Source organism: Austrofundulus limnaeus, unplaced genomic scaffold (genome assembly GCF_001266775.1).
Source record: "Austrofundulus limnaeus strain Quisiro unplaced genomic scaffold, Austrofundulus_limnaeus-1.0 Scaffold35, whole genome shotgun sequence".
NCBI classification, from domain to species: Eukaryota; Metazoa; Chordata; class Actinopteri; order Cyprinodontiformes; family Rivulidae; genus Austrofundulus; species Austrofundulus limnaeus.
In genome coordinates this window covers 1,374,504-1,400,124 of record NW_013952437.1, presented here as the reverse complement: position 1 = coordinate 1,400,124, position 25,621 = coordinate 1,374,504, and the positions used below count along the sequence as shown (strand labels likewise).

At 37.4% G+C, this 25,621-nt stretch overlaps 1 protein-coding gene across 12 annotated transcripts in view; it reads right to left on the bottom strand.

The window, feature by feature from the left end:
• Window positions 1–25,621, bottom strand: part of cadpsb (Ca2+-dependent activator protein for secretion b) — an 89,097-nt gene that overhangs the window by 60,026 nt on the left and 3,450 nt on the right. For all 12 annotated transcript variants that reach the window (XM_014006182.1, XM_014006189.1, XM_014006190.1 and 9 more), the window contains exons 2-3: window positions 5,047–5,160; window positions 2,519–2,851 (exon numbers count right to left, since the gene is read on the bottom strand). In XM_014006182.1, the coding sequence (XP_013861636.1) occupies window positions 2,519–2,851; window positions 5,047–5,160 (447 nt within the window). The remainder of the gene's footprint in view (window positions 1–2,518; window positions 2,852–5,046; window positions 5,161–25,621) is intronic.

Below are 25,621 nucleotides of genomic sequence, written 5' to 3'. Positions count from 1 at the left end.
GTGTGATACTGTTTGATTATCAATATTTTTATAGGGTTCTGTATGTTGTATTTATGATTAAATACAGCAAAATAAACTATGTCAAAGGTAACAGATATTGTAATACTTAGTTTATTTACATAATGCCTTTAATTGCTGGATGTCCGGCCCCTGAGCTGTTGGCCTACAGTAACTGTGGCCCTCGGAGCAGTTTAGTTGAATAGCCCTGTCATATGCCCATCTAACACAATGACTGTGTTAGATGGGCATATGACATTGATTCCCATCAAGCTTATGATGATGATATAGATCGATATTTTCATTATACCTCAAAATAACTGAATCATGAACCATTCAAATCGATATATCGATATAGATCGATGTATTGTTACGCCCCTACTAGCAAACAAACAAAAAATAAATAAAATACAAGGTTATTTTGACACCAAACATGTTCTTACAGGTGTTTGGTTATGTTCGATGATGCAGACAGCCATCAGGGAGTGGAGCAGGCTCAGAGCCTCAGAAGTACAGAAACAGGCTGCACCAGTCATATCAGTCATGTCCGATGGTGGTTTTATTCAAACATGAGACAAAAATAGACCAAAATATCCTTTTGACTAACAGAATGTTCTTGTAGAAATAAATAAATTCAGAGAGATAACAGCTACAAACAGTGCCCTCTTGATTTCAGGCCCAAAAAGTCTTGCAACATGCTGAGWGAACTACTCAGTCTTCTCTCTGGTGAGTAGAGGGCAATATGCGAAGGTTGATGATGGCTTATGTAAAGTACATTGGGATATATTCATTGCTGCAACAAACACAGACGAAGCTGGAGAAGCAGTTGAAGCAAAAATTAAAAAAGGGCAAAAGGAAGTGAATCCTATACTGTGCACATGTTGCTTTGTCTGTTCATGTGTTCCACTTCTCTCACACAATTACAGTGCAAAGCTACAAATACATTTCTGCAGCATTAGCAATACAGTCGCCGTTGTTAACCGTGCTCTACTGTTCAGAGCCTAATGCGTTCAGAGAAATGGTTCTGTGTTCCACATGCAGATTGTGAACCTGTGTTAGCAGAGCTGCAGCCAGCATAAATCAGAAGGAAAGAAAAACTAGGTTAGGCACCCTCAAAGGAGTGGGAGGAAAAATACACACTGGATATGAGGGGCTGTGGTGATGTATTGCACCTCTGCATTAGAAGGTTCACACTAATGAACACTCATGCAGAACAGAACCTATATTGATTTTTGCCAACTGAGACATTCAAACAATACAGAACCATCTCATTTGTTTAACAGCAACTCGTGGCATCTGCTTGGATCTATACATCAGAAGATGCTGACAGGAAGATGACAGCTGAGACAAATTGTTTAACTGTGTTATTTACAAAAATACAATTCCAAAGACATGCCCATCAGCTCTAAATAAAACAAAGGGGGCAAAGACTTGGTACAGTAAATGCCAAATAGATGTAAAAGTGCCAGAGGTTTCCTCCACACCCTGTCAGGGTAAGACTTTTAATCAATCTCCAGTAGAAAGATAACATTACTGCTGCTTTCAGCATTCCCAAAGAGAGCAGTAAAGACAGCAAGGGAAGGAGAGTTATGTGTGACACAAGCACCCCAGAGTCCACTATTATCTACCAGCAATCTCAACATATGTCCCTGACAATAAAGTATTACTGGCCTGGTATCAAGGGATGTATCTCAAGGATACTTATTTGAGTTTATAGCATCTCTTTTTAATGCCATGGCTTACATGCTAGCAGAGGTAAGAAACAAGATGTACTGCTGTATGACTGGATGAGTTGAATATGAGATGAAAACTGGAATCACGTATTGCAAAGGGGAAATATCTGAAAAATCACTTCAACAGGAGAGTAAAGGTAAAACTAGTGCATTGATTGAGCTAACACTTAAAAGCAGTATTTTAGATCTTTTTGAAGTTCATGAAAAACAATCTTCCCCTGTTGCAGCTGGCTGTCTGAATGGCCTCTGGTCGGCGCGAATAAAAATTCCTTTTGACAGGATTAACAAGCTAACCGCTAGTTCCAGCAGGGTCATGGAGTGGATTACTGCTGTCCTAAAACAACTCCAATCTCAAACATTTCATAGTGATGCATGTGTTTGTATTTATATAAAGCCTTTACATCACTTTCAGTTTAGAATGCATGAATAGTTAAAAAGTTTATATACTATTATCTGCATGCACAAGCAGTGGTAGCAGCAGCTAGATCGAGCAAATCTGGTGCATCCTGGGATACTTCTAGGAGGTATATTACAATATTTATCTGCAGGAATAACCATATAATGCAAAATTTGCAGTTTAATATATATATATATATTTTTTTTTGAGATGTTTGAAGTTGGCAACGATCCACTTTGGTCTCACTGCCTGTTAGCTTGTCAGTCCAGAAAGAATTAAACTCTGCTTCTCCTTTATGTAGCCTAAAAGATTAAGTTCCTAATCTTTTTTCTTACATAATGCCACATCAAAAGATAAGAACACTGTGTCGCATGCAGGTTAAATCACTCACCTGACAGGCTTGATAAAGCAACTGGTGTTCAAACTTCTTGATGCCGAGGATGTTCTGAAACATCTCATACAGCTGGTCCTTGCTGAGGATCAGCTCGGAAGCTGCGCTGGCCGTCATCCTTTGCTGAGCCTTTCGTGGATCCTCGTCGCCACGGTAGATGGTGTCAAACTTGGCCATCCAGGAGCTGAGCACCGTCTCCTTGCTCAGTCCGTCGATCTCCGGCAGACTTCGGACRCGCTTCTCAATGTGCCTCTTGAACACTTCTCTGAAATCGCTGGCTGAGAAGCCGCCGCTCTGGACCATCTTAGCCACCCGGTCACTCTTTAGAAACACCTGTGGTGAGAAATATGGGCCGGTAGTTGGAATGTGCAAGRGCTGTAACGATGATTCCTTTGTTATCTAGCAAAAAAACACTACAAGTCAGTTTTTGTCTTTTTCATTTTAGGATTTGGATTCTTTAAGCTATTTTTGCATGAGTATTTATTTGACGTTCATGCAAATTAATGTAAATTTCAATKACCCTTCTCTTGCACATTTAAAAATAGTTTTTCACTAAACTTGAAAAACAAACATAGTAGTACAAAATAAAAAGATCCGCTGCAGAGATGTTTCAGCAAAACAAAACTGAGGAAAATTTTGTGCAGAATGATCATGCTGACGTGCGTGTTGCTGCAATTTAGCAGGAGGCAGAATGCCTTTGTTTAAAAAAAACAAAACAAAAAACAAGCTAACACGAACAAAGTCAGGAAAAAAAATTCTGCCGTCGCATCAAGTGAAGCAACCATCCAAGCTGACAGCATTTGTCACAGTGACAGTCACATTTTGTTCTTTGGCTTCAAAGAAGCAGCTTTTAAAAGCATCTAAGTACATGGGTGCATTCCTTTAGACGATGTTTAAAAAAAGGGTTTTATGAATGAAATACATGGATGTTTTTGCTAATCTTCTTAGATTTTCTGCAGACCTTGGTGTTTGAAAGCATTCCTCTCTTTAAAATGCAGCAGAATTCAAGCAAAGACTTAAAACACTTTCTTTCACACTAATGTTTTCTATAGAATTGTTGTGAAAAACTTTTGAGTTTGCCAAACTAACTGAACACTGCAAAAAATTAGCCATCTAAAATATTTTTTTTAAATACATTATACACTGAATCTTTTCAAATTAATTGGAATTATCTAATAGTGCAGGGAAACAAATGGTTAGATTTTTTTAAAATAAAAAATTCCAGGCTAACAAGATTAACAGTCTCAAAACAAGAGCAAAAATACTTTTTGGCTGGATATAAAAGAATAAGCCTTGATTAGATGGACAACTGGTGTCTTTTGTTGTACTTTCACATTTGAAATGAACATTTCAAATGTAAAAGTACATGTAAAATATGATGTATTTTCAACCCTAAATTATACTGTATATTTTAATATGATGCCGTTTTCTTACTAAAGTGCAACCAGCGAATAGGAAAAAAAATGTTAGAAAGCATTAAAGCAGCGTGAACCTCCTGCAGAAGGCTCTGCATCTTGTTAAGAGAAGCTCTTCAGATATAAGACCTGTACTTCACAAACTAACAAATGTTCTGTGCTGTTGTTTAATACGAGTGCCTGTGGCAGCAAACGCTTCCTGCTCACTCCTATAGAACACATTTAAGGGTAAGAACAAACTGAAAAGTTAAATGTATTGTAAGACTTGTTACCTTTAAAACTTTTATTAGGAACCATATTTTACCACGCACTGCTCCTTATATTTTATTCACATATTTATAGYGTCTGGTAGAAAGTAATAGAGCACAAAAGGGAAAGTTAAAGCAGGAACCACACTCAGTCTCTCTCCTCGAAATGTCTTTTTCTTTAAGTATGATTGGACTCTGATGATAAACAGGACAGGATTTATATCAGTTATAAAAAATGTTTTGAAGAATTCAGCTTTAATCCTGAAATTACACAACCTTACAAAGACAAACTGTCAAATTATCATTAAATAAAATGAACAGATTTATGTTTTGCTTTCACAATCTRCAGAGGTCATTAACTTACAAAAAAAGGGAGAAGAAATACATGTATGTGACCTCCTTAACGACACATTTCCATTTAATGTTTATTCATTACCATGTCAAATTTAATTCTGGGTATTTTTTACTGTATGCATGGCGATAATGACTTTTACAGATTGAATAGTGAGGCTGGGGGAAAGAAGAAAAAAATGACTGTGTCAACCACATGCTCTGACTCATAATCTGTGCAGTGAAAAGCTTCCACCACCATTTTACCACACAGCCCTCTGAATTCAGACATTCTGACATGGAGTGGCACAGAAACTCAGCAGCGCCGTTTGACTTATCAGACTTGGTTTAAAACCGGGCGCAGATTTAATCAAGAAGATGCAGTACGCATGCATCGACACACACTTTTCATTATTGGGCTCAAGACAAAAGTTTTAATGAGATACATAACAAGAATGCGAAACACGGTCATTATTTCAACGTATTAAGCCAAAAGAAAATGGAATTGTGAGTGTATTATACGGTGTGTTAGTACCTCGGAGTAACTCTGCACGGCATTGATGAATGCCTCATCAGCTACAATTTGCGTGTCTCCGTTCAGGAAGGCCTGGAAGCGATCCTTGGTCTGCTGAAGCTGCTGCTTGGTGATCTTTAGGAGTAAAGACAAACAGAAAAAAAAGAGTCAAAACAAGCATGTTTAATTAAAATACCTAAAAATACAGGATATTCACGTTCTCAGAAAGTCTTTCTGAATGAACAGCAAACACTTGCCCTTCTATTATCCTGCACCCTTTTCTAAAGATTTACCTTTGCATTTAATTTTAGACAGCAATCATCCAGGATTTGAATAATGAGGCCCTCTAAAATCCCTGAGTGCCTCGAGCCATAATGCTATGTGCGGTTCATGAACCTTGTTTCAGCAGATTATATCCCCAAACTCATTCTTTCAGTTAAAGCTGTATGCAAAAGAAGGAATTTAGATTCTTAGAATTCAAACAGTTATTTTGTCTTGAATTCATTTATAATCCACATCAAAGCTGACCAAGCACTCAACCCTGCTTTAACAAAGCTCATGACTGAAAACACCAGTGGGTCTGAAATCTTCCGTCCAGATAACGTTCTCAGTKCTGTTGTGAACCGAGCAATCGGACAACCTACGGAAACGACCCTCAGTTTCAAATCACTCCACTGGGCATTTTAGATCATGGTCCAATGAAGCTGAAACAATCCACAAATAAAAGAGATGCCACCCTAATGTCACCCAACTGCACACCTCCAGGCCTCAGCTGTACTCAGACTTTCATGCCCGTGAGGACTGGACGGTAAAACCACTCGCTAAACAAAACTGCCTATTATTGTCAGTGTCTGTATATTTTGTTATTTTGTGTGAATCTAGATTTTAGTATATAGTTATAAACCATTCTGCCTTTGACTTATAAGGTTCACTTTGTTCATTTGTATTTTGTTCATTTGTATTCTTCATTTGTCTCAATTTTGGACTTTGCTCAGATCTATATGTCCTTGGATTGATTTTTTTTTAACGTTCAATAAGTCAGTAACTGATAAATCAATTAATCTACTAACTGTCTTTTATCTTACAGTTTAAACAGTTCAGTGTATCAAACAAGTACAAGGACCTGCTGGCGATGTGTCCCTGTGCATTCAGCAGCACGCTGCAAGTGACAGACTTTGGTGTAGGAGTGAGATAAAGCAACGGCACATATCATGCGCCTGTCAGGCAATCTCAGCACCATCTGCGTGTCCATCACACTAACCTAACCCCCCATGTGATAACACCCAGAAAATAATGGTCATATATTATAGGATTTTACATTAAAAGGCAAAGACAGAAGGCCAAAATGAGAAAAATGTCTGCTATGTGTCTATATAGCCAGAAACACAAAGGCAAAATAATATGGATGCACACACCAAAGGTCAATCATGACTTGACCTCTCCACTGCTGGTCTTAAGAACTGTATTGATTGGAACTCAATGCATCACAAATCACTGCACCAAGACATCACTTCTGATTCTACCTTTTAACATCTTTTGTGGTGTAGTGATTGTTGGGATGATACACCAGTTAATGTATAATTCATAAATGGAGAAATTCCACTCAAAACATAAAGCAGCACATCAACCACATTGGATATCAATACTAATATTTCTGCTTTAAAGTTTAAGGTTGATTCATTTTTGTAACTATTAGATGTGAAAGCTAAGAGATAGCACGGGTCATGCCTAGATTTTAATTGGATTGGGTTGTTTTAGAAACATCCCGAGGCAACGAAATGTTAATATTATCAGCAGTATGCAGATTAGTCTGCTCTGAGGGGAAACGTGCATCTTTTTCTTTCCTTGTCCATTCCTGAGAACAAGCCTGAGGAAAAAAACCTCAAGCCAAATGTCTTAAATTATCAATGATACAYAATGTACAGAATGCATTAAGTTCTTTACCATTTGTCATAAAAATACAATTTCAGAATGTTTCCCCTCTAAACGGAATGAAATCATTTATTTAAATCTTGCAAAGTGATGAAACACAGTTACAGAAAACAGACTATTGTAAGATAAATGTGTGCAACATTAAGGGAAACAYAATCCAAGACAGTTTCAACAAACAACCCAAATATTTGAGAAGCCATCTATTTAAAGGGCTCAAACCAAACACTATTAACCACGGTCAGAACGCTGAATGGATTTTAATTGCACAATAATGAGCAGCTGTAATTACAGCTAAACAATAAATCAACAAATCAATAAATAACTGACAGAAAATATATTTTCAACAAAAATTTAAGACAAATTTTTGCTTTCATCCTCATTTAATTTGATAAATTAAAAACTTTTGGAAAGTTAGATTTTTTTCTACCATTTATTTTACCATGTCTTGTAGTAATACCAACTAATGATAAAATAATAACTAAATACCGCATAGCAGTAACATAATGACCCCCGCACGCAGAAATGCACCGGATGGACCTGACGGATAGCCCCTCAACAGAGCTAAACAACCAAAGAAATCTGAAGCACCTGTGTTTAATAGTTTTTGAGCTATAACCATTTTTCTATGTCCAGATACCCCTTTTTCAGATAAATTGGGGGTCCRGGGGTGGGGGGTACTGATTGATGGGCCTGATGGATAGAGCTTCATCAGAGCTAAACAAAAGAAATCTGAAGCTTCTATGTTTTAGTTTTTGAGTTATAAGCATTTTTGCATGTCCTGACACCCCCACTTTGAAAGGAGCCCCCTCCTCAAATAAGGGGTATATTGTAAAACCGTTGGCTGGCGCAGTGTAGGTCAGACTCATCTACAGCCCTGCCAAATTTCATGTTGATTGGTGCAGCCGTTTTTGTGCTATGGTTGTACGCGTGCAGGGGTCATATTAAACAGTACGAAAATAATAAGACTCCTGCTTACGCTTCGCGTGCGGGGGTCATAATTAAAAATTCTGATGAGGATTTCATTAAAGCAACAATGAAAACTAGTATTAGTAACTACTTTAACTGTAGTTTTCACTTTAACTTGACACGTTTGGTGCAGAGTAATTACAGAGACGGGATATGGCATTCTACCACTGACAAAACGTATTTATGTTTTACTTGCAGGTTTTTACTACAAAAGGTCAAAGCTATTAATACTTTGGCTTCTGCTGACAGACTCTTTTGGTCAGTCTGACTTTACGTGACAACACAGCAAGTCTCTTTTCCTCTGCAGCACCGAAACCGAGACTCGCCGCACTAAAACCTGGTGAATTCTTTCTCCAACAAAGCACACTTCACATGCATTAAGTATTTATGACTTTCACCTTCAGTGCTTTTCATTCCATTGCTAATTAGAGAACTGAGGTGATTAGTAACCAAGCTGATTGATGAGTGATGGGGGGAAAAAGTCTCCATTTTCATCAGTATAGGCAGACTGAAGACACACTTTCCCGCTTCGCTCTTATTGATCCCCCTCTGTAGCTCTTATCAAGATTGCAGCGTTACAAAGTGATTCATTTGCCTGCACTGGAGGCGGCAGTGACATTAATCACCCTTCACATATCAATAAAGCAGCGTTGCACATGTATCGTAATTTCATTGCGGTTCAAAGTCTCTGTGGATTCTGGGTGTTGAAGTTCGCAGCCAAAATGCCCAGGTTTCAACACGCCAGTCCTTCATGTTTTCTCTGTTCCAGGCTGCAATAATATTGGCTAGAAATCTTCGCCAAATTTTAATTAAACACAACTTCAAAACATATGAACTGAACCAACAGGGTTAGTTCTTATCGATCTCATACTTTTTCATGCTGATATAAACAGCAATATGTTACTAATTTTAGTGCAGGAGATAAAACTTGTGGCTACAAATAAAGAGATTTTTGTAAGTAATCAAAATCATATTTTAGGGGTTCTTTTGTAAAGACATGGTGCCCAGTACTACCCTTTGTTTATTTATTGTGTGTGTGTGTGCGTGTGCGTGCGTGCGTGTGTACGTGCGTGCGTGCGTGTGTTTTAACTTTAACTTTTTACTCACAACAGGTTTCTTTCAGTCGACCCACCTGCAGCTTCTTTTGTCATCACTCTTCTGTGTGTAAATGTTCCCAGGGTTTCCTTTGCTCTTTATCAGTTTGTTGACTTTGCCTTGCCTCTCCACATTTTAGTTTAGTTTAGGCTCATCCTGCTGATGCAGTGGTCTCGGCTTAGCACAATTGGAGTTTTTGGTGCTCTAGGGATCACCCCRAGGGGGAATAAACATTTCCACCTGTCTTTCACCCTGGTCTCACAAGACCTCTCTCAAAAGAGACATTTTATTTTCTTTAATCAAGATAATAAACAAAACAATGTTCTTTACATTTTTGATTTATATTTTCTTTTAACTAAAAGTTATCATCAATTTATAAATCAAAGTTACATAATGAAAAGCATGATACCAATCTTTTTGCATTATAATTAAGAAAAAGAAAAAACACACAAAAATATTGTTCTAATGTTTAATTGTTTTATACAAATCTTTGTAACTGTTATTTGACAGTAAGATGATTGTGTTTTTCTGTTTTATTTTTCAATTTATCTAAATTGATCACTGTGATTTAGTTCACTATGCTTTATTATGAAATATGGTATTTGTGCTTGAATCTTAGACAAATATCTTAAGTTTTATTTTAGTTTAAATAATTCACTCCTATTTGTCATTCAGTATTAATCCTGTCAAGGTCCAAATTTGTTTTTTATGCAGGTGCAGATTTTATTAGACAGCTCCCTAGACTAAGCTTCTGATCCACCTGTTACTAACACAAAATTCGAGGCCACAACCCTTAGTGTTTTTCTCTCTGTAGAAACTACTAACCCTGGGACAGAGCTCTCGACAGACAGAAGACACCATCTTCGTCCAACGAAGAGAAGCTGATTTTTCCTCCTCAGGAAAAATCAGCATTTGGCAATCAGATCTGACTCTAGCGCTAATGAGCAAATCCTTTGCCTAGGCTCACGATACCGTCAATCGTGACCAAAATAACCAGCTTTGAAGCTCCATTAAGTTGTATTTTAAAACTTCTCATGAGAAGCTTTTATTTTGAAGAGAAGACCGAATCGGATCTGTCTCTCTCCTTCGGAACTGATGCAGATCTTCAGAGACGCTGAAAAATTGAAACTTTGGAAGTTTGTTTACTGGAAGTAAGGGACCTGACCCGAGTTTCTTTCTGACCTGGGTGAATACTTCCTAAACGGTCAAGACACCTCCAGGTAAAAGCTGAATGTTTTGACAAGCGTACTGGAGTTCGGGCTGAAGCGTCGGAGAGACCCAAGTGTTCGTTCTGGCTTTCTCACATATTAATAACTTAAAACGTTAGGGCTAACATCCTCCTTTCTATCCATCTCTTAAACTTAAACATTGCCATCTAAGTTTAATGTACCTGCAAACATCTGGTTTAAGACCTTAAACCTGAAGTTCTGCTGTTTGTTAGAGTTGTCATATCGGCATTAATTAGCGCGGACGCATACCTGTTTTTGTTGATGTTTTAACTCAACAAAATTTGATTGTTCACAATAAGTTGTACATAAAAGATTTATTTCGATTCTATAAATAAATGATGTTTACGGCCAGATCAACTTGAATTCCCTGACTAAAGTCTGACTTATTTGTGTATCCTCATACTTACACAGAAAGGGTGTTTATTTCGTTGAACAGAAGAACCCGTGATTTTCCTTATAACAGTGGTTATGATATGTAGTTGTAACAATCTCTACAGTGCTTATTACTTGCCTGCCTTGTTCTCTTACCTTTTTTTCATGTAAGAACCATGGTTCATGACTAAAGCTTTTTTGAAATGGTCTCTATGATGACAAAACATTTCTAAAACAGTACCTACATTTATGAGTTACTAAAATGTGAGCCATAATCCTTCATTTAGAATGTGACCTTGAAAAAAATCTCAGCTTGAAGGGCTAAAAAGCATTTTCACTTGCTGCAAAGTGCTGTATATATCAAAAATAATGTATTTCAAAATGCCTTGAAATTGGCCTCAGTGTATTTAAGAACCTCCTACCATTTCTGACACTCCCACTTCGACATATTGTCACAACAAAGTTTGGGGGGAGGGGTATCCTATGGGGCCGTAGTTTGGCTGCAGACTGAGCTCCAAGGGGGAGCTTTGTGTAAATAGGTGGAGCTTTGTACCGGCACTCCACAAGATCCAAGATTTTCTCAAACATGCATGAAAGAGTCAAAGCAGCACTCTGAGTATGTTTTGATGAGCGAATGACATTGTAACATGAAAAGGTCAAAGAAGTTGATTGTGCATAATACCCCTCTTTAAGCTACAAATATAAAGAGTAAACAAATACTTTTTTAAAAAACAAGTATATACTAAGTTATGTTAAAAGAAAATTTGTAGGTAAATAAAGAATAAAATGAAATAATAGAAAAACATGCTGAAGATTGAAATAATTCATATTTATCTACAACCAGCTGCTAAAGAAATGCTTTAACTTTTTTTCACCAATTAATACGTGTGTGTATACATCTGATGTGCATTACAGAAACAGATAGCTTCTATTTATTATACATAAATTACAAAAGTCCTCATTGTTTTGAATCAACATTTTATCAACTTTTGAGGATGCCTTTTCAGCCGTCCTTGTAGTGTTGTGACAAACTGAGCCATTAGTTAATTGAATGCAGCGTGCAGTGAAGCAACTGCATGTCAGTGCAGTAAAGTCTGCTGTGCTGACTCACTTGAGCCTTTTTTTCCAGAATTATATAACGCTGAAAGGCTAAGTTAAATTAGGCTATTTTCCAAAAGGAAACAACTGTGAAAGAAATGGGCAGAGTGAAYTGCTAAACAGTCGTATTTGAATTATTAAAAAGATATTAATATATGTCAAAGTACAAACTCAATTAGAATGTCCATTGGTGTAATATGAATTTAATAAAAACAGACAATATATTTGTGTTACGTAAAAGTCAATATATGAGCTATGTGTGTTATGTGTTATATGAGCCAAAAGTCTTTATTGTGTGTGAATCTGTTTGCACCTGCTGGTGTTCAGCAAACACGGTGTCATTAGATCTGCTCATCAGACAAAGAGCATTTTATTTGTGTTGCAGATGGCACCAGAGGTCCACAATTGAGTAAATAGCTAGAAAAAAGAAGAACAAGACCTGCATGACAGCTGCACAAAATTTGCCGGCAGCCAGAACTTGCCGAACAAACAAACAAACAAACAAACAAGCAAACCCAACATTGTGTAGTGACTGTGATCATGAAACTACCTTATACAAATACAGATGCACCGGCTTTTGTACTCATCCAGACTCATGCTTTAAACACAAACAGGAAAGGCAAATATCTCTCCACTGGGTTAGTAAACAGTCAGGTGTACTACAGTATATGCTGTACGGAGCTTGATGCACTGCAAACATGCAGAAAACGAGGAGCGTTGGCTCTTTATAACCAGTCTTCACACTATTGTCATACAGTACTTGTCACTGTGGCACTGCTGTTATATCCAGGAGAACACTGTGTTCACATCAAGCAAAGCCTCGTCTTATAACAGTCATCCATTATCACACCACCAACTCAGTGCCAGAAGACACGCAGCTCAGCCGCTTCCTCGCTGTGCTCTTTCACTTACTGTGCACCGAATAAAATGCCACAAAGTCCACGGAATTGTCAGAATAACATCTACTGGATAGTTTGCATAAATTTGGTCCCAAACTATTAGGGGTGTCCCGATCCGATATTGAAATCGGATATCGGTCCGATTTCAGCCAAAAAATGAGTATCGGATTTTTCRGCCTGCATAAAAAATGTCCGATATAAGCGCTCTGATATTAGCAATCCGTTCCAGCAGTTCACTGCCTCTGCTCCAGTGTTTCTATCCAGCAGCGCTTGAATCCAGCATGCAGCGCTCAYGTGATCACAACAACATGCTGCGCTAACAAGTTAGCAAGAATGTCGGCAGCAGAACTTTCTATTTTCATCAAAAACAGAGTTGAAGCTAAGTGCAAAGTTTAGTTTCCCTTCACTGCTCCGTCTGGGATTTCTCCCATAGACAAGGACTTCTTCAGGAGCATTTAATCAGGGAACAGAACGTTGATTTTCTGCGCAGTGTCACCTTGTAGTTTATTTTACCTGGGCCAATCAGCAAACAGAAGGCGGAGTTTTATACAACATTGATTTTCTGCGCAGTGTCTGCTAGTTAGTTTAGCATACGGCAGTGGAGGAAGTGAATGAAGCCAGTCTGTGTTGATAAGGCTTCCAAATTAAATTAAATTTGTCTGACAAAGCAGCAGCTCTCATTTACAGTCGTCTCGTCGGCTCGGTGTATTTCTCCTCTCAGTAGGGTTGTTCACAGCACACGCAATTTCCGGTTAGCTTCTTAGCTTAGCCTCCTTTACAGTGGAGCAGGCACTTGCAGCACACCGATCCAATCATTTTAAACTTCAGCAGAGGCCACGCCTCCAGCAAGAATCGCTTCTCTATAGCAGAGTCCAGACCCTCGTACGAAGCAAAGTGAAGGACAGGGWCTGGTTTTTACCAGGCTAGTACTTTGGTAAATATATATATATTTTTGCTGTTGCAAAGAATTATATAAAAATAATATATGTAAAAAATGTTTAATAATATATGTAAATTATGTAAAAAAAATAATAGAAAACAGGAATTTTCTACCAAAATATTGTTGCTGATCGCTGCCAGTTGTGGAAAAAATAGAAACAAAGAAAAGCACTAACATTTATTACTTTTACATTGACAATGGCCACCAAAMTGATCTTTAAATCCCAACACACCTTGAGAGGATCCAGTTTGTCTGGGCTTTCCAATTTAAATTTACTGTGTTTCATTTTGTAGCCATGCCTTTCTCTGTTGTTTGATTTTTGTAAACATTGTTGTGCGTCTAATGTTTTCAGTTCAACTCCTTGGATCTACTGTCGTTGTTTCTCTCACCCCATCCTGTTTTTCAGTCCTTCACTCACATCCTCTCTGTGTCTGATCATCAGCCCAGCTGCTCTCTCTCTAGAATCACTTTCTCCAGTATTTACACACACTGCTCTCTTCTTCACATTGTCAAATCCTACGGCCATAGTGTGTTATTGTTACTGCTGCCTCAGCAGCCGGTTTCTTTATTAGGGTTGTCAGTTTTTGTTTTTCATCTGTCTCCTTGCCTCCATTTTAGGACGGCTCAGCTCTACACACTATGGTGTTTGTGAATGCACAAGTGTTATATGATTTATGTGTTCTATGCAAATAACTGCATAATGAAGAATTTATTTTATTTAACGACAATTAAATAAAATCATCTTTACAAGGGGATAAAGTTATGTYTGAACCGAACACCACTCACTCAAAGGAAATTATATTGCAGCAGAACAAGTCTTCAGAGATGAAATGGGTGTTGTCTGAGCAGATTATACGTCCTGGTGGACAAAATAGACTGAAACTAACAACTAAGAGCTTAATATCTGGGGTGCATAGATGCTCCTCAGTAGCATTCAGGGTTATTACACATCCCGGACCACGTCATTTATTTTCAACAAGCACTGCAATTCCTCCCCCCTTGACTTTTACAGCTGTCGGCAGTTTTCTGTCTGCCCATGCAGTCTGACACTCGTATAAGCTACAGTCTAACATATCTCAGGGAAACTGCATTCTCAATATTTCCTTTGTGCCCTCTTTACAGCTCAAAACATGCCTGTTTTACTTCTCACTGAGCTCGCAGCACCCGTAATGATCAACAGAAGAACTGGTAAAAACTTCCTCATCCTTTGTTTTCCATTTTGCTCCTCTTCAACCCATTTGACCTTTGCCGTGGGCATTACTTCAGGTTTCAAAACCTCAATCAGCACTCGTCAAAACGTTTGTGTTGTTGTGGGTTCTGTCTCAGTAATATATATATATATATATATATATATAATTTTTTTAACAGAATAGAAAATCTGAACACGAGTCAAAGACAAACACATGAGATCATCAGAGCTGCAACTAGTGTGACAATGAGTGAAAATACTAAAAAACAGCTCTCACTGCAGGGCTCAGCTAGTGGCTCATTTCGAGCACTGAGTATATATTTTCAGCAGAACAGCTCTTCATCTTTAGTCTTGTGTCATTCTGCGACAGGAAATTGATCCTTTTTTCTAATTCAGGGCAAGAAATGTGGTCTTCTTTATCAGACTGGATAAAGTGAGGAAAGGAGGGAAACGAGAAAGGAAAGCTGAATCAATTACTAAATGAGTCAAATTGATCAAATGTACCTGTAAATCTGAGAATACACACAGAAAAGCTAKATGAAGACATCTCGTTGTGCTCAAAGAATCTCGGGGAGCTAAATAATAAGTGATTAGGCAGCTAATTAAAAGATGAATCAAAYGATTATTTTGTCAGCAAATAAAGATTATTCAAATATCTCATACACAGATATCTTCAAATCCAAAAAAACAGGCAATTAGGAGCTTCATGAATGATTTTCTTTGTTCTTTTGACTATTTCCTTCCTCAGAGGTTACCACAGCAAGCAAATTTCACATGAAAGATTTGGCAACTGTTTCACACCAGATGCAACATGAGCTTGAACCTGCAGCTTCACGATTCAAATGTTGCAGCACTGACCACCGAGCTGCTGCAGCCACATTATATCCCTGTCTTCACTATGCATTAAATAAAAGCAACATCAGTGATGCAAATGCAGGATTTTATACATTCAGATAGCTTCAACACTGACTGTGGGTCGGTGTTTCCATTATTCGCACGTTGCTCTCATCAACACTCCAACCTTCTATCACAAATCACTTCCTCTCTGGTCTGCTTCTTTCATTTTCTCTTCCACATCACTTCACTTTTGAAGGTGATCATCTCTGTTAACGCTCAGTTGGTGTTAAAGTTTTCACTGTGTGCACTCATCCAGCAGGCCGGATATGTTGTAAAGACATTCAAACAGACGGCACATGTCAGAATATTTCAAATAAATCCTTTTTTTATTTAAAGGATTTAATGATCTATTTACAATAGTAGAGTTATAATGTAAAACTGGTGGCACATACTGAGTGTGAAGGTTAAGTAGTGTTTAACTGTAATAGGATGTCTTTTTGCATGATATGAACGCTGAACTTTTTGCCCCCAGCTACAGTGTCTGTTTCTTACAAACTTCAAAGATAAAAATGTCTCGGAGGCACTGAGCCACCAAAAGAGTTGCCAGAAGAGTTTATGATTCTAAAAGTTTGTAAAACTCTATTAAGGATGGGAAAAAATGGCATTTGGRCAAAAGCTCCTTCTTCGTTTGATGTTAGAGGATAGTTGGTTTAGAACAGTGGTGTTCAAGCTTCTATCCCGGCTTAAAAAATAACTGTTGCAGAAACTTGTTATCCCAGATATTACTGGTTTATGTAGCTAAACATGGGCATAATGACAATATAAGCAAATCTAATAACCATAMTTTTATTATTTATTTATTTATTTTGGCAMTTATGCTGGTGWCRATGATCCATTTACAATTTATTTGCAATTAAGTTGATGTCTGAAAAWCATCTGGACCCTCACTTGATGTTTCAWSACCCACAAAGGGGTCCTGACAACCACTTTTAGCGAGATTTTGTGCCACCGAGAACTAAAAAWTTTTTTTCTTTGCCTTTGTCCATATTTCTGAGTCATTATTTACCATTTATTGACATCTGGGCATCAAAAGCTGCGCTCCTGAATTAAAAGGAGTGTATAACGTGTCTGAAGAAGGTATGRTGACACTGTTGGAAGGAGTTGTGACATGAACATGTGACACCCGGGATGGGAGGCTCAGGTTGAGCATCTACCTGACACGCCGCCTCGCCGCCGCTCTCTGTGWTCTTTCTGCCTCAGTGAGAGCCGTCAGAGTGAGAGGCAGAGAGGATTTGCTCTAATGGCCCAGCCCTGGCTCTCCTGTCTTTAATGTGGAAAATCACCACAACAAATCTCCTTCACAGTCTCTTTCCTCTTTGTCCTGCCGKTTTTTTGCCTCAGTGTTCCATAAAATTACACATTTTGCACAGTCTAGAGCTCTAAATGACAATAGAAAGCTGTCTGCTGAAATGTTATAAGACAACAAAGATCATTTTTTATCCTTTACAGTAGATAAAACTTCCACCACTCCTATAAGTCAGGATTTAATATTTAGGAAAATGTAACGATACAAAATAACGTTCAGTAACTGCAATGTTTGTTGATCTTTTCATCATTACCTTCTGTTGAATCTGCAACAAATACCTCTAAAGTGTTGTTCTAAGAGAAGTATTTCTTTCCCTCACTGTAAATCTCGCTTTGGATAAGAGCCTGCAACTACTCAATATGATTAAAGTCAAATGAGGAAGAGGATTGGGTAATTACTTGATCTTTTTTAAGGCTTTTACTTGCAATAGCCAAGCTGTGGGATCATTGGATGAACGAGAAGAGATCCCTGATTTTATTGATCAACGTAACACAGGTGGAACTCAGGAAACAGCAGAAATTTTCAAAGATTACTTTGACTTATGGTCATCCCAACAATTCAGTTCAGAAAAATCTACCTGTGGTAATGCTTTAGTTAGGGTTAGCTTGAATTCACTTTTTATTTTACTTTTTGGCCATTTTAAGTTTTTTTTTTAAGCTTTTCTTGAAATGGTACATTAAGTGACCCTATTAATGGGGAAAAACACATCTKGTGCTTTAATGTCTCTGGTATTTCAGCTTAATTTAAGCTCCTCTTTGGCCCAAATTAACCTGAACTAATACAGTTTCCTGATCCCAACAGCCAGGCTCCCTGACCTTTATGTTTTAAAGAGTCCTTTTAATTGACTTTCCTACTAAATAATCTTTGTATGGAGTTACAAAATCTGCTTGGCACTTGATKTATGTACTTAATTTTTGTCTCTAATCTATGTTTACTATTTTTCTTTTTTTGTTAAAAACTGAGTTCACCAGCAGAGCCACATTTGCAGACCCCTGATCAACAGATTTTACACTTTAATCAATCCCATAACAATAATTTCCTCAGTGACAAGTTTAATTATTACAGGAAATAATAATAAGCACTCATGATTGCAGTGCTGCTTCAAAATTTGTGTTTTCAAAGTCTTTTATTTTACAACGCAGATTTTATTTTGCATTTTCTGTGTATGAGTAATGTGCAGCAGTAATTACACTGTATCTTATGCATCAATATAGCAAGAAATCATATGACACCGAAGCTCTATCTCTCTCAATCACTGAAGACAGTGTGAGGACATAACGACTGTTCTCAACCTAACAAATCTGCTTCTCTTCCCAAGAGTGGCGCTCCTCACAAAACTGAGGCGTTTCTCAGAGCCGTTACACGAACATTTCAGATTCCAGTCTTTGCTTTACTTGTTTACATGAAATGAAGTTAATATGTTAACTTAGGTTCGGGAGCAGGACCACGACCAAATACACACCTCCTAATTATCCTACCAGCCAATTTAATCTCTGCTCACCCTTTCCTCTCAGTCTGTTACATTTTCGTCAACCCCTCCCTCCCTCACCCTCCCTCCTTCTTCACCTCATCCCTCTTCATCCCATCAGCTCTTCTCCTTCTATCCCTTCATCATCATCCCATCCTCATTTCCCTTGATCTCATAAGCATGTTTTTCTTCCTTTCGCTACAGGTTCCGTCTGGGGGGTCCAATGTGGGCTCAGGAAAATTACATGAGGAGTTCATTTTCCCGAAGACCATACCCCCACGCTGAGTCTTCTCAAGCACTCCAGCATTCTCCCCAGATGACCGAGCAAACTCCTCCATCCCTTCCTCCCTTCTTCCCTTCCTCCCTTCTTCCCTTCCTCCCCGCCCTACAATAAACTGTTAAATCATATCTTTGTGGCGTGGTCCATGCTTGTGAAATATATTTAGGGGTGCACGATGGTTATCGGCCCGATATCAGGGAATGATGACGTCATACTTATCGGTCCGATATCATAACAAACAGAACCGACAATATATTTACGTTTGCCAGTGCGGTGGTGTGTTTATCTTTACCCTTTTTTGGTCAAGCCACTTCCTATTTGGCATGACCCGAGCTACATTCAAGTTGCATCAGAAAAAACAACTTTCTAACTAGAAAAATAATTTRAACACTCTGTGCTGAAAAACAGCCAATCATTTTAAAAATTATTAATATTATTTTAACCATGTACAGTATGTTACACACAAACTTTATAATTATAAACATAAAAGGTCGGAACAACTACTCCCAATTTGAGAACATGTAATGTCCATTATCTCCTGAATGCAGCACAAAGTCTGTTCTGCTAAAATGCTAACAACAACAAGCTGGCGTTCAAGAACTCATCGGGACTTAAATCATTGCTGAGTCTTAGGACAAATCCAAACAAATTGCCAGAGAGGACGCAGATCTCAATCACTTTAACGATGGAAATGATGACAACCAGCCRTTCACCSTCRCTAAAGACYGAAGCTTTTATCTCCTTGTTAGCTGCAGTTTATCATGCTGAAAAGCCACTACCTCTCTGTGTGTCTTCCTGTAAACATGATGCGGTTGTAAGTAGAGGTGGGAAACTTTTATTTTCTTGCAATTCAATTTGATTCTGATTTTTGAGGCCACAATTCGATTCAAAATACATTTTTCATTCAAAACTGATAATGTGAGTCCATTCGTCGTGTTCCCAAAGTGCTTCATCGTCATTTTGCCAATCTTGCACACCTTGCTCATGTCAAACTCAGACTCATTCATTAAAAAACAAAATGAGCCCAAATCTTTACATTCAGTGAAGACAGGGTCAGTAGAATCTCTCTTTCCTCCAGTTTTGTGGTTTCCTCATTGGTGCTTTCTGTGCATGCTTMTGTTCCAGAAGCAGCTGTGTGATGACGTCAGGAGGACGTCCTGTGTAGTTACAAAATGGAGGCTGACAGCCACTGGATTTGCTTTATTCATTTATTTATTTATTTTTATAAAAATAGATTTTGGAACATTTTAAATCGATTCTGAATCTTTGTAAATGAGAATCACGATTCTGATATAAAAAGATTTTTTTGGTGCACTCCTAGTCGTACTCACACTCTCAGAAGCACTGTTTCAGGTAGAAAAATGTTTTAAATCATATATTAATAATAATAAAAACAAATGTACTTTGAACCTAACTTGTGTTACTGCTTTATCTGTTTTGAACTTGTGGAATGACTTTTTCTCTTTTGTTTAAATCTGAGATCAGTGTTAAAGATCTTTTTTACAATTAATGTGCCTTAATTAAAAAATGGCCATTTGAGAAATCGTTTTGTTTGATATACTTTAAGAAATATTTGTTTAAGAGTTTATTTCAAATAGTATAATTTGCAGTGTCTTTTGGTTTTGGTGTTTATTTATTTTATGATCTTACCCATTTTTGACTAGTCTTATCTCCTGGCATGTTACCGGTTATTATCAGTTATTGGTATCGGTTCTCAAAATAAGTTATCGTGCATCCCTAAATATATTCCTACACACACTCTGCAATTTTCACTTATTTGCTTATTTGTGCAGAATGAAATTAGACTTGCTACATTTCAAAAGAATAATTCAGATATTTTGAAGTGAGGTTTTGTGGGGAGATTATAAACAGGGCTGAATAATATTAGAAAAATGCGTGATGTGATATACTATTGTTTGATATTATGATATTAAATTTGATAAAGCCACATTTTTTCATTTTTGTCCTCACAGTGTCACTATTAACTAAATCAAATGTGGGCATCAAGGCTAGTAAGAATGGACTGACCAATTATATTAGCAGCAGAACATGAATGTAGGGTAACTGAAATATAATAATACGGTCAAAGATGTCTTTTGTGATACAGATGTGCTCACTGATGTGCAATGATACATTTTTATTAAATTGTGCAGCCCTAATTATAAACAATTAATGTTTTATCTGTTGTATATTAAGTTTTGAACTATTAAAGTTAGAAAAAAGAGAGTTTGAAATTTGATCACATCAATGTGCTAACTGAAGTTCATGTATAAATATACTATTTCAGAATCCTTTACACTGCATTAAACTCATTTTGTACAATTATTCTGGCAGGATTTTTATTATATTTCTGCTTGAACTGTCCCAGGTTCCACCAGTATAGCTATAACTAGCTGATGCTAGTATTAGCACTTGGAAATAATCATAAAACTCTGTTTACATAACAACAAAATGCAAAACTGACAGAAATGTAAAAATCATGACAACATTTTTAGGATTAAAGCTGTTTTAAAGCAGCACCACTCAGCTTAGTTCTCACCCCATTTGGACTAGTCGTCAGCTCATGAGAACAAATCCCTGTTGTTACAAACTCAGGTCATAAAGCTATCTGCAACAGGTAGGATATTTACTGTTCACAACATTTGCACAGACTTTAAATTCAAAAGATCAGAACTACGTATCCCTTTGACTAAGTAATCTACATAAGGAGTTTAAAAGTAACTTACAGCTTTTCATAAACAAAATAAAACTATTTAAGTAAAAATGGTCAACTCTTATTCATGTTGCCTCTTTGAGCAGCAGATAAGGATAGAAAGGCTCTATGAGGACAAATACTGTAAATAAGGCAAGTATTGTACTGAAAATAAAAAGAGAGGAGCATCACTTTGTGAAACGTATTACARTTAGAGTAATTCCTTAAACAACATCGCCCATCCTTTTCTGTATTTCACTCAGAAGATTATGGTGATTTAATGTTTGCCCACAGAAAATCAGGCCAAAGTAGTGGATTAAAATGGCCAGACAAAGCCCAGTTTGATCCAGCATCCGTTTGATCAAACCTTCAGGAAAATGTCATTGTTGCGGCTAAACTCCAAGCTTCCCCTTCTTGCTCTGAATGAATGAAAGACGTGTAATTTGTGAAGCCATGATCCGCGTTTCACAAGGCTGCACAGATTTGCTGGTGAGGGGGTAATTTCACCTGCTGCTTTTCAGCTGTCACCCCTTTTCTGAATCCACTTCCATATCTGTGTCGTCAACGAGCACCTTTCCCTGTCCGCATGAACACAGAACACGGTTTAGAATCAGCTGCTAAACAGGAGAGGAGCGCGTTATTCACGCGGCGCCTTTCACATCCTGACTGGCATGTTTCATTGTTAACTAAAAAGCTCAACTTCGACTTGTTGCGATTGTTGAAGGACGCCTCATTTCAGGCACAACACCATTTAAAGAGACCTTACATAAAAATGCAAATGATTTCCGTGACTTACTCATGCTCTCCATTTGCTGCCACRGTCTTTTGTCTTACCACGTGCCCCAGTTCAAACATAATTTTGCTCTAATGGGTCTGATTTTCATCAAAAAAAATTAGGGGAGAGACAGGAAGGTGCACACCCTTTGTTGAGAAGAGAAGCGTAGTTGACACAGAAAGGATTTGAAATCATGCAGTGAACAAAAATGTACGTGTATTTGTTTATTAGACAATGCTGAAAGCAAAAAGAAGGTGACTGTTTTGTCTGTATTTGTCTTTTAGCAAAATATCTTGTGAACCGGCAGAAAGATTTTGAGGAAACGCTCAGAAAGTAATCACTGAATGTGTATCGACAGTAGAACTGATTAACTATTAATYGCATTAATCATTAATGCATATTTATCTGCTATCAGACTGAATCATTTCATCTCTGTAAATAATTAGAAAGAGGCGTGCAAACATCTCGCTTAATGCRTTTTCACACTATAATGTTTTAGACAACTTATGAAACGTTTGTCCAACAGCAAAGATGTCTGCTAAAGATGGAATATTTAAAAAATCTACTACTTCTCTTTTGAACCTATWCAGTATACTGTAATGCTAACAATTATATCAAATATTAAACTTTTTTGGTGTGACAGAGCCTTAAGCTTTTTTTTTAATTTTATCTATATGGTTTTGTTTTCTTTAAACTGTACAAACCTCATCTGTTTGCGTTTACATGAGGATTTTCTGTTTATCTTTTCATTTAGTCCTTTCTTTTTACTGCAGGTTCTCACTTTAACAAACACAAATGGTTACGTATATGTGAGAATAGTATCCCATATGGACAGGTCTGCTCCACACACACCAGTGTCACTGAGCATTACAAAGCTGTTATCTTGCTTGACCTAATTTGAACATGAAAACAAAAAGGCCACAAACTCCTGATTTTCTTTGCCAAGAGAAATAAAAACTGTGGAGGCTAAGTGCCAGCTGATTCCCTTTAGAGCCTCACGGTTTTATTAAAAATTTTAAATTAAATTAAATATTATTTGTTTTGGGAAAACAAATTATACAAACGTGTTTATATAGTTCACAATTTATTTAAACAATTTCACTTTAAGCTTTGTTTTTAATCACACACACTGGTGAAAGCAAAGGTGAAATGTGTCTGTTTAGCTTTTTGGACATGTACTATTTGTCAGTAATATTGGCAAAGTATAGTATCTCATGAAATACTGGACTGATTTTAATTGAACTTACAGCAAGTATTTTTTGATACATATTAATAGATTAAATTTAGGAAATACTGGCATAACTAATCAATATTAGCTAAAGTAAAAATGGCTATAAGTATTATATATTTTCCAGGCACATACTTAAATTGTATTCCTTCATTTATTATGAAAATGCTGTAAATATTAATAAAGAAATGTGACTTTGCATTAAAGCCTATCCAAACATCTCAAAATTGGCCTCTGTCTCTTTAAGAACCTCCTACCGTTACTGACACTCCTCCTTCAGCTTATCTTCACAACAACGCTTCATGCCATTTACAACCTTTCATAGGAGCATTTTATGGTCAAAACACAAGCAACATTTTAAAATATCAGTTTTGAAAATGGCAACACGGGACACAGTTGAATCTTACTTAAAATGTTTACTGAAGAATCTGAGTGAGTACGGAGGCTCTTACAATATGTTTCAGCTTGGTAATACATACAGTATCTCCCAGTCATCCTCTCATTCATGTATACATCAATGTTAAGCTACATTTTGCAAAGAAACTATAAATATAGATCATCATGAAGCTATGTTTTGCAATGAAACCACAAACATCCACCATCCTTAAGACACATTTTGCTAGCCTGGTGGAGCTGTGTGGGGAGGGGTGCTCTGTGAGGTGGGAGCTCAGGGAGGTGCTTTGTGTAAAGAGGCGGAGCTTTGTATAAGCAAGCATTTAGGCAGCTCCACGTGGCTACCACAGGAGAATCGGGGATTTCTCAAACTTACATGAATGAGTCAAAGCAACATTCTGGGTATGTTTTTGACGATGGAATGACATCATAACATAATATAAAGCCCAAGAAAGCTCATTTTGCATAATAATACCCACCACTCCCCATTAAAATTACAAAAATTGAGCTAAAGTTTAGTGTGGTAGTAGCTGAAAATATATAGATTTAGCGCATGCTGCAAGTTGTGACAGTTGAATTAAGCAATATGTATTAGCTCAAGTAATACTGAACCTTATATTTTCAGCAGYCTCGTGAGGCTGTGATTGGTCTAATTTAAACCTGTTTGCTTTGATTTGCACAGAAAATGTTGCTTCGASTACTAAAATGTATGTTGGGCTTTTTTGATGACGGACCAAATGATCAGCTAACAAACTGCAACTAACTTTGCTGTTATTCTAAGAAAAAACTTGTAAACACGTAAACTTTTGTTTACAAGACAATAAGCCCTTTAATAAAATGTCTTCTTTTCATTAAGTGTATTTTTATATAAAATCTCTGAGCAGTTTAGGCTGATTGTTGTGATTAAATAAAAACACATTTTGCCCACCAGGACAATTACAAAAATTGCATCAACACAATCTTTACATCCGAAAAAATAATCTGTGATTTACCCTTCCTCTTTCAGGGGGGGCCATTAGTGTAAGTATGCCCAAAGATGGTCAGCCTTGTGTGCAAACAAGCATGCCACCAGTTAATTATGCATGAGCACTCATCCAACATTTGCCAAACGGCAGCTTTCCTTCACGTTAAACAACAAAACATTTCCTTTCGCCCTTCAAAAGGAGGCAACAATTTCTTACTGCCCCACTGGCTTACCCTTCACAACAAGATTATTACAGTAGCAGCAGGTTTGTAGCCTGGCCTGTTTTGTTTTGTTTTTTTGGTGGGGGGGTTGTATTTTTGATCGCACATCACTGATGGCTTGGGTGCCAGAGCTTCTAATAACGGATTATTGTGGAGCTGCTCCACATGTTTTGCTGAAGCCTTTAAGTCGTTTCATTACAGAAATTGTTTCATCACATTTCTGTGACCAATCTGCAACAACCAGAATGGCAAAGGGCTACACGTTAGACGTAGCCAAATGACAGGAGGAATTTAAATCATGGTTAGATCAAATATGGAGACCTTTTTTTAAATTTCTTAACCACAAAGAAAAACCACATTCTCTGAACCTGCAGATCAAGGCTTGAAAATAAAGTTATGCACATCTTGTGCAATATCACAAGATGTCACTCACAGAGTAGTGATGTGGATGACTTTCAGCTACTACCACATCATACGTAAGCTCAACAGCTACAGCACATCTAGTTCCTGAGAGTTTCATTCAGATCGATTCACTAGTTTATAGGATATTTTGGTAGCGAGTCGACTAACGCACACGCGCACGCACGCACACACACACACACACATACATACACACACACACACACACACACACACACACACACACACACAC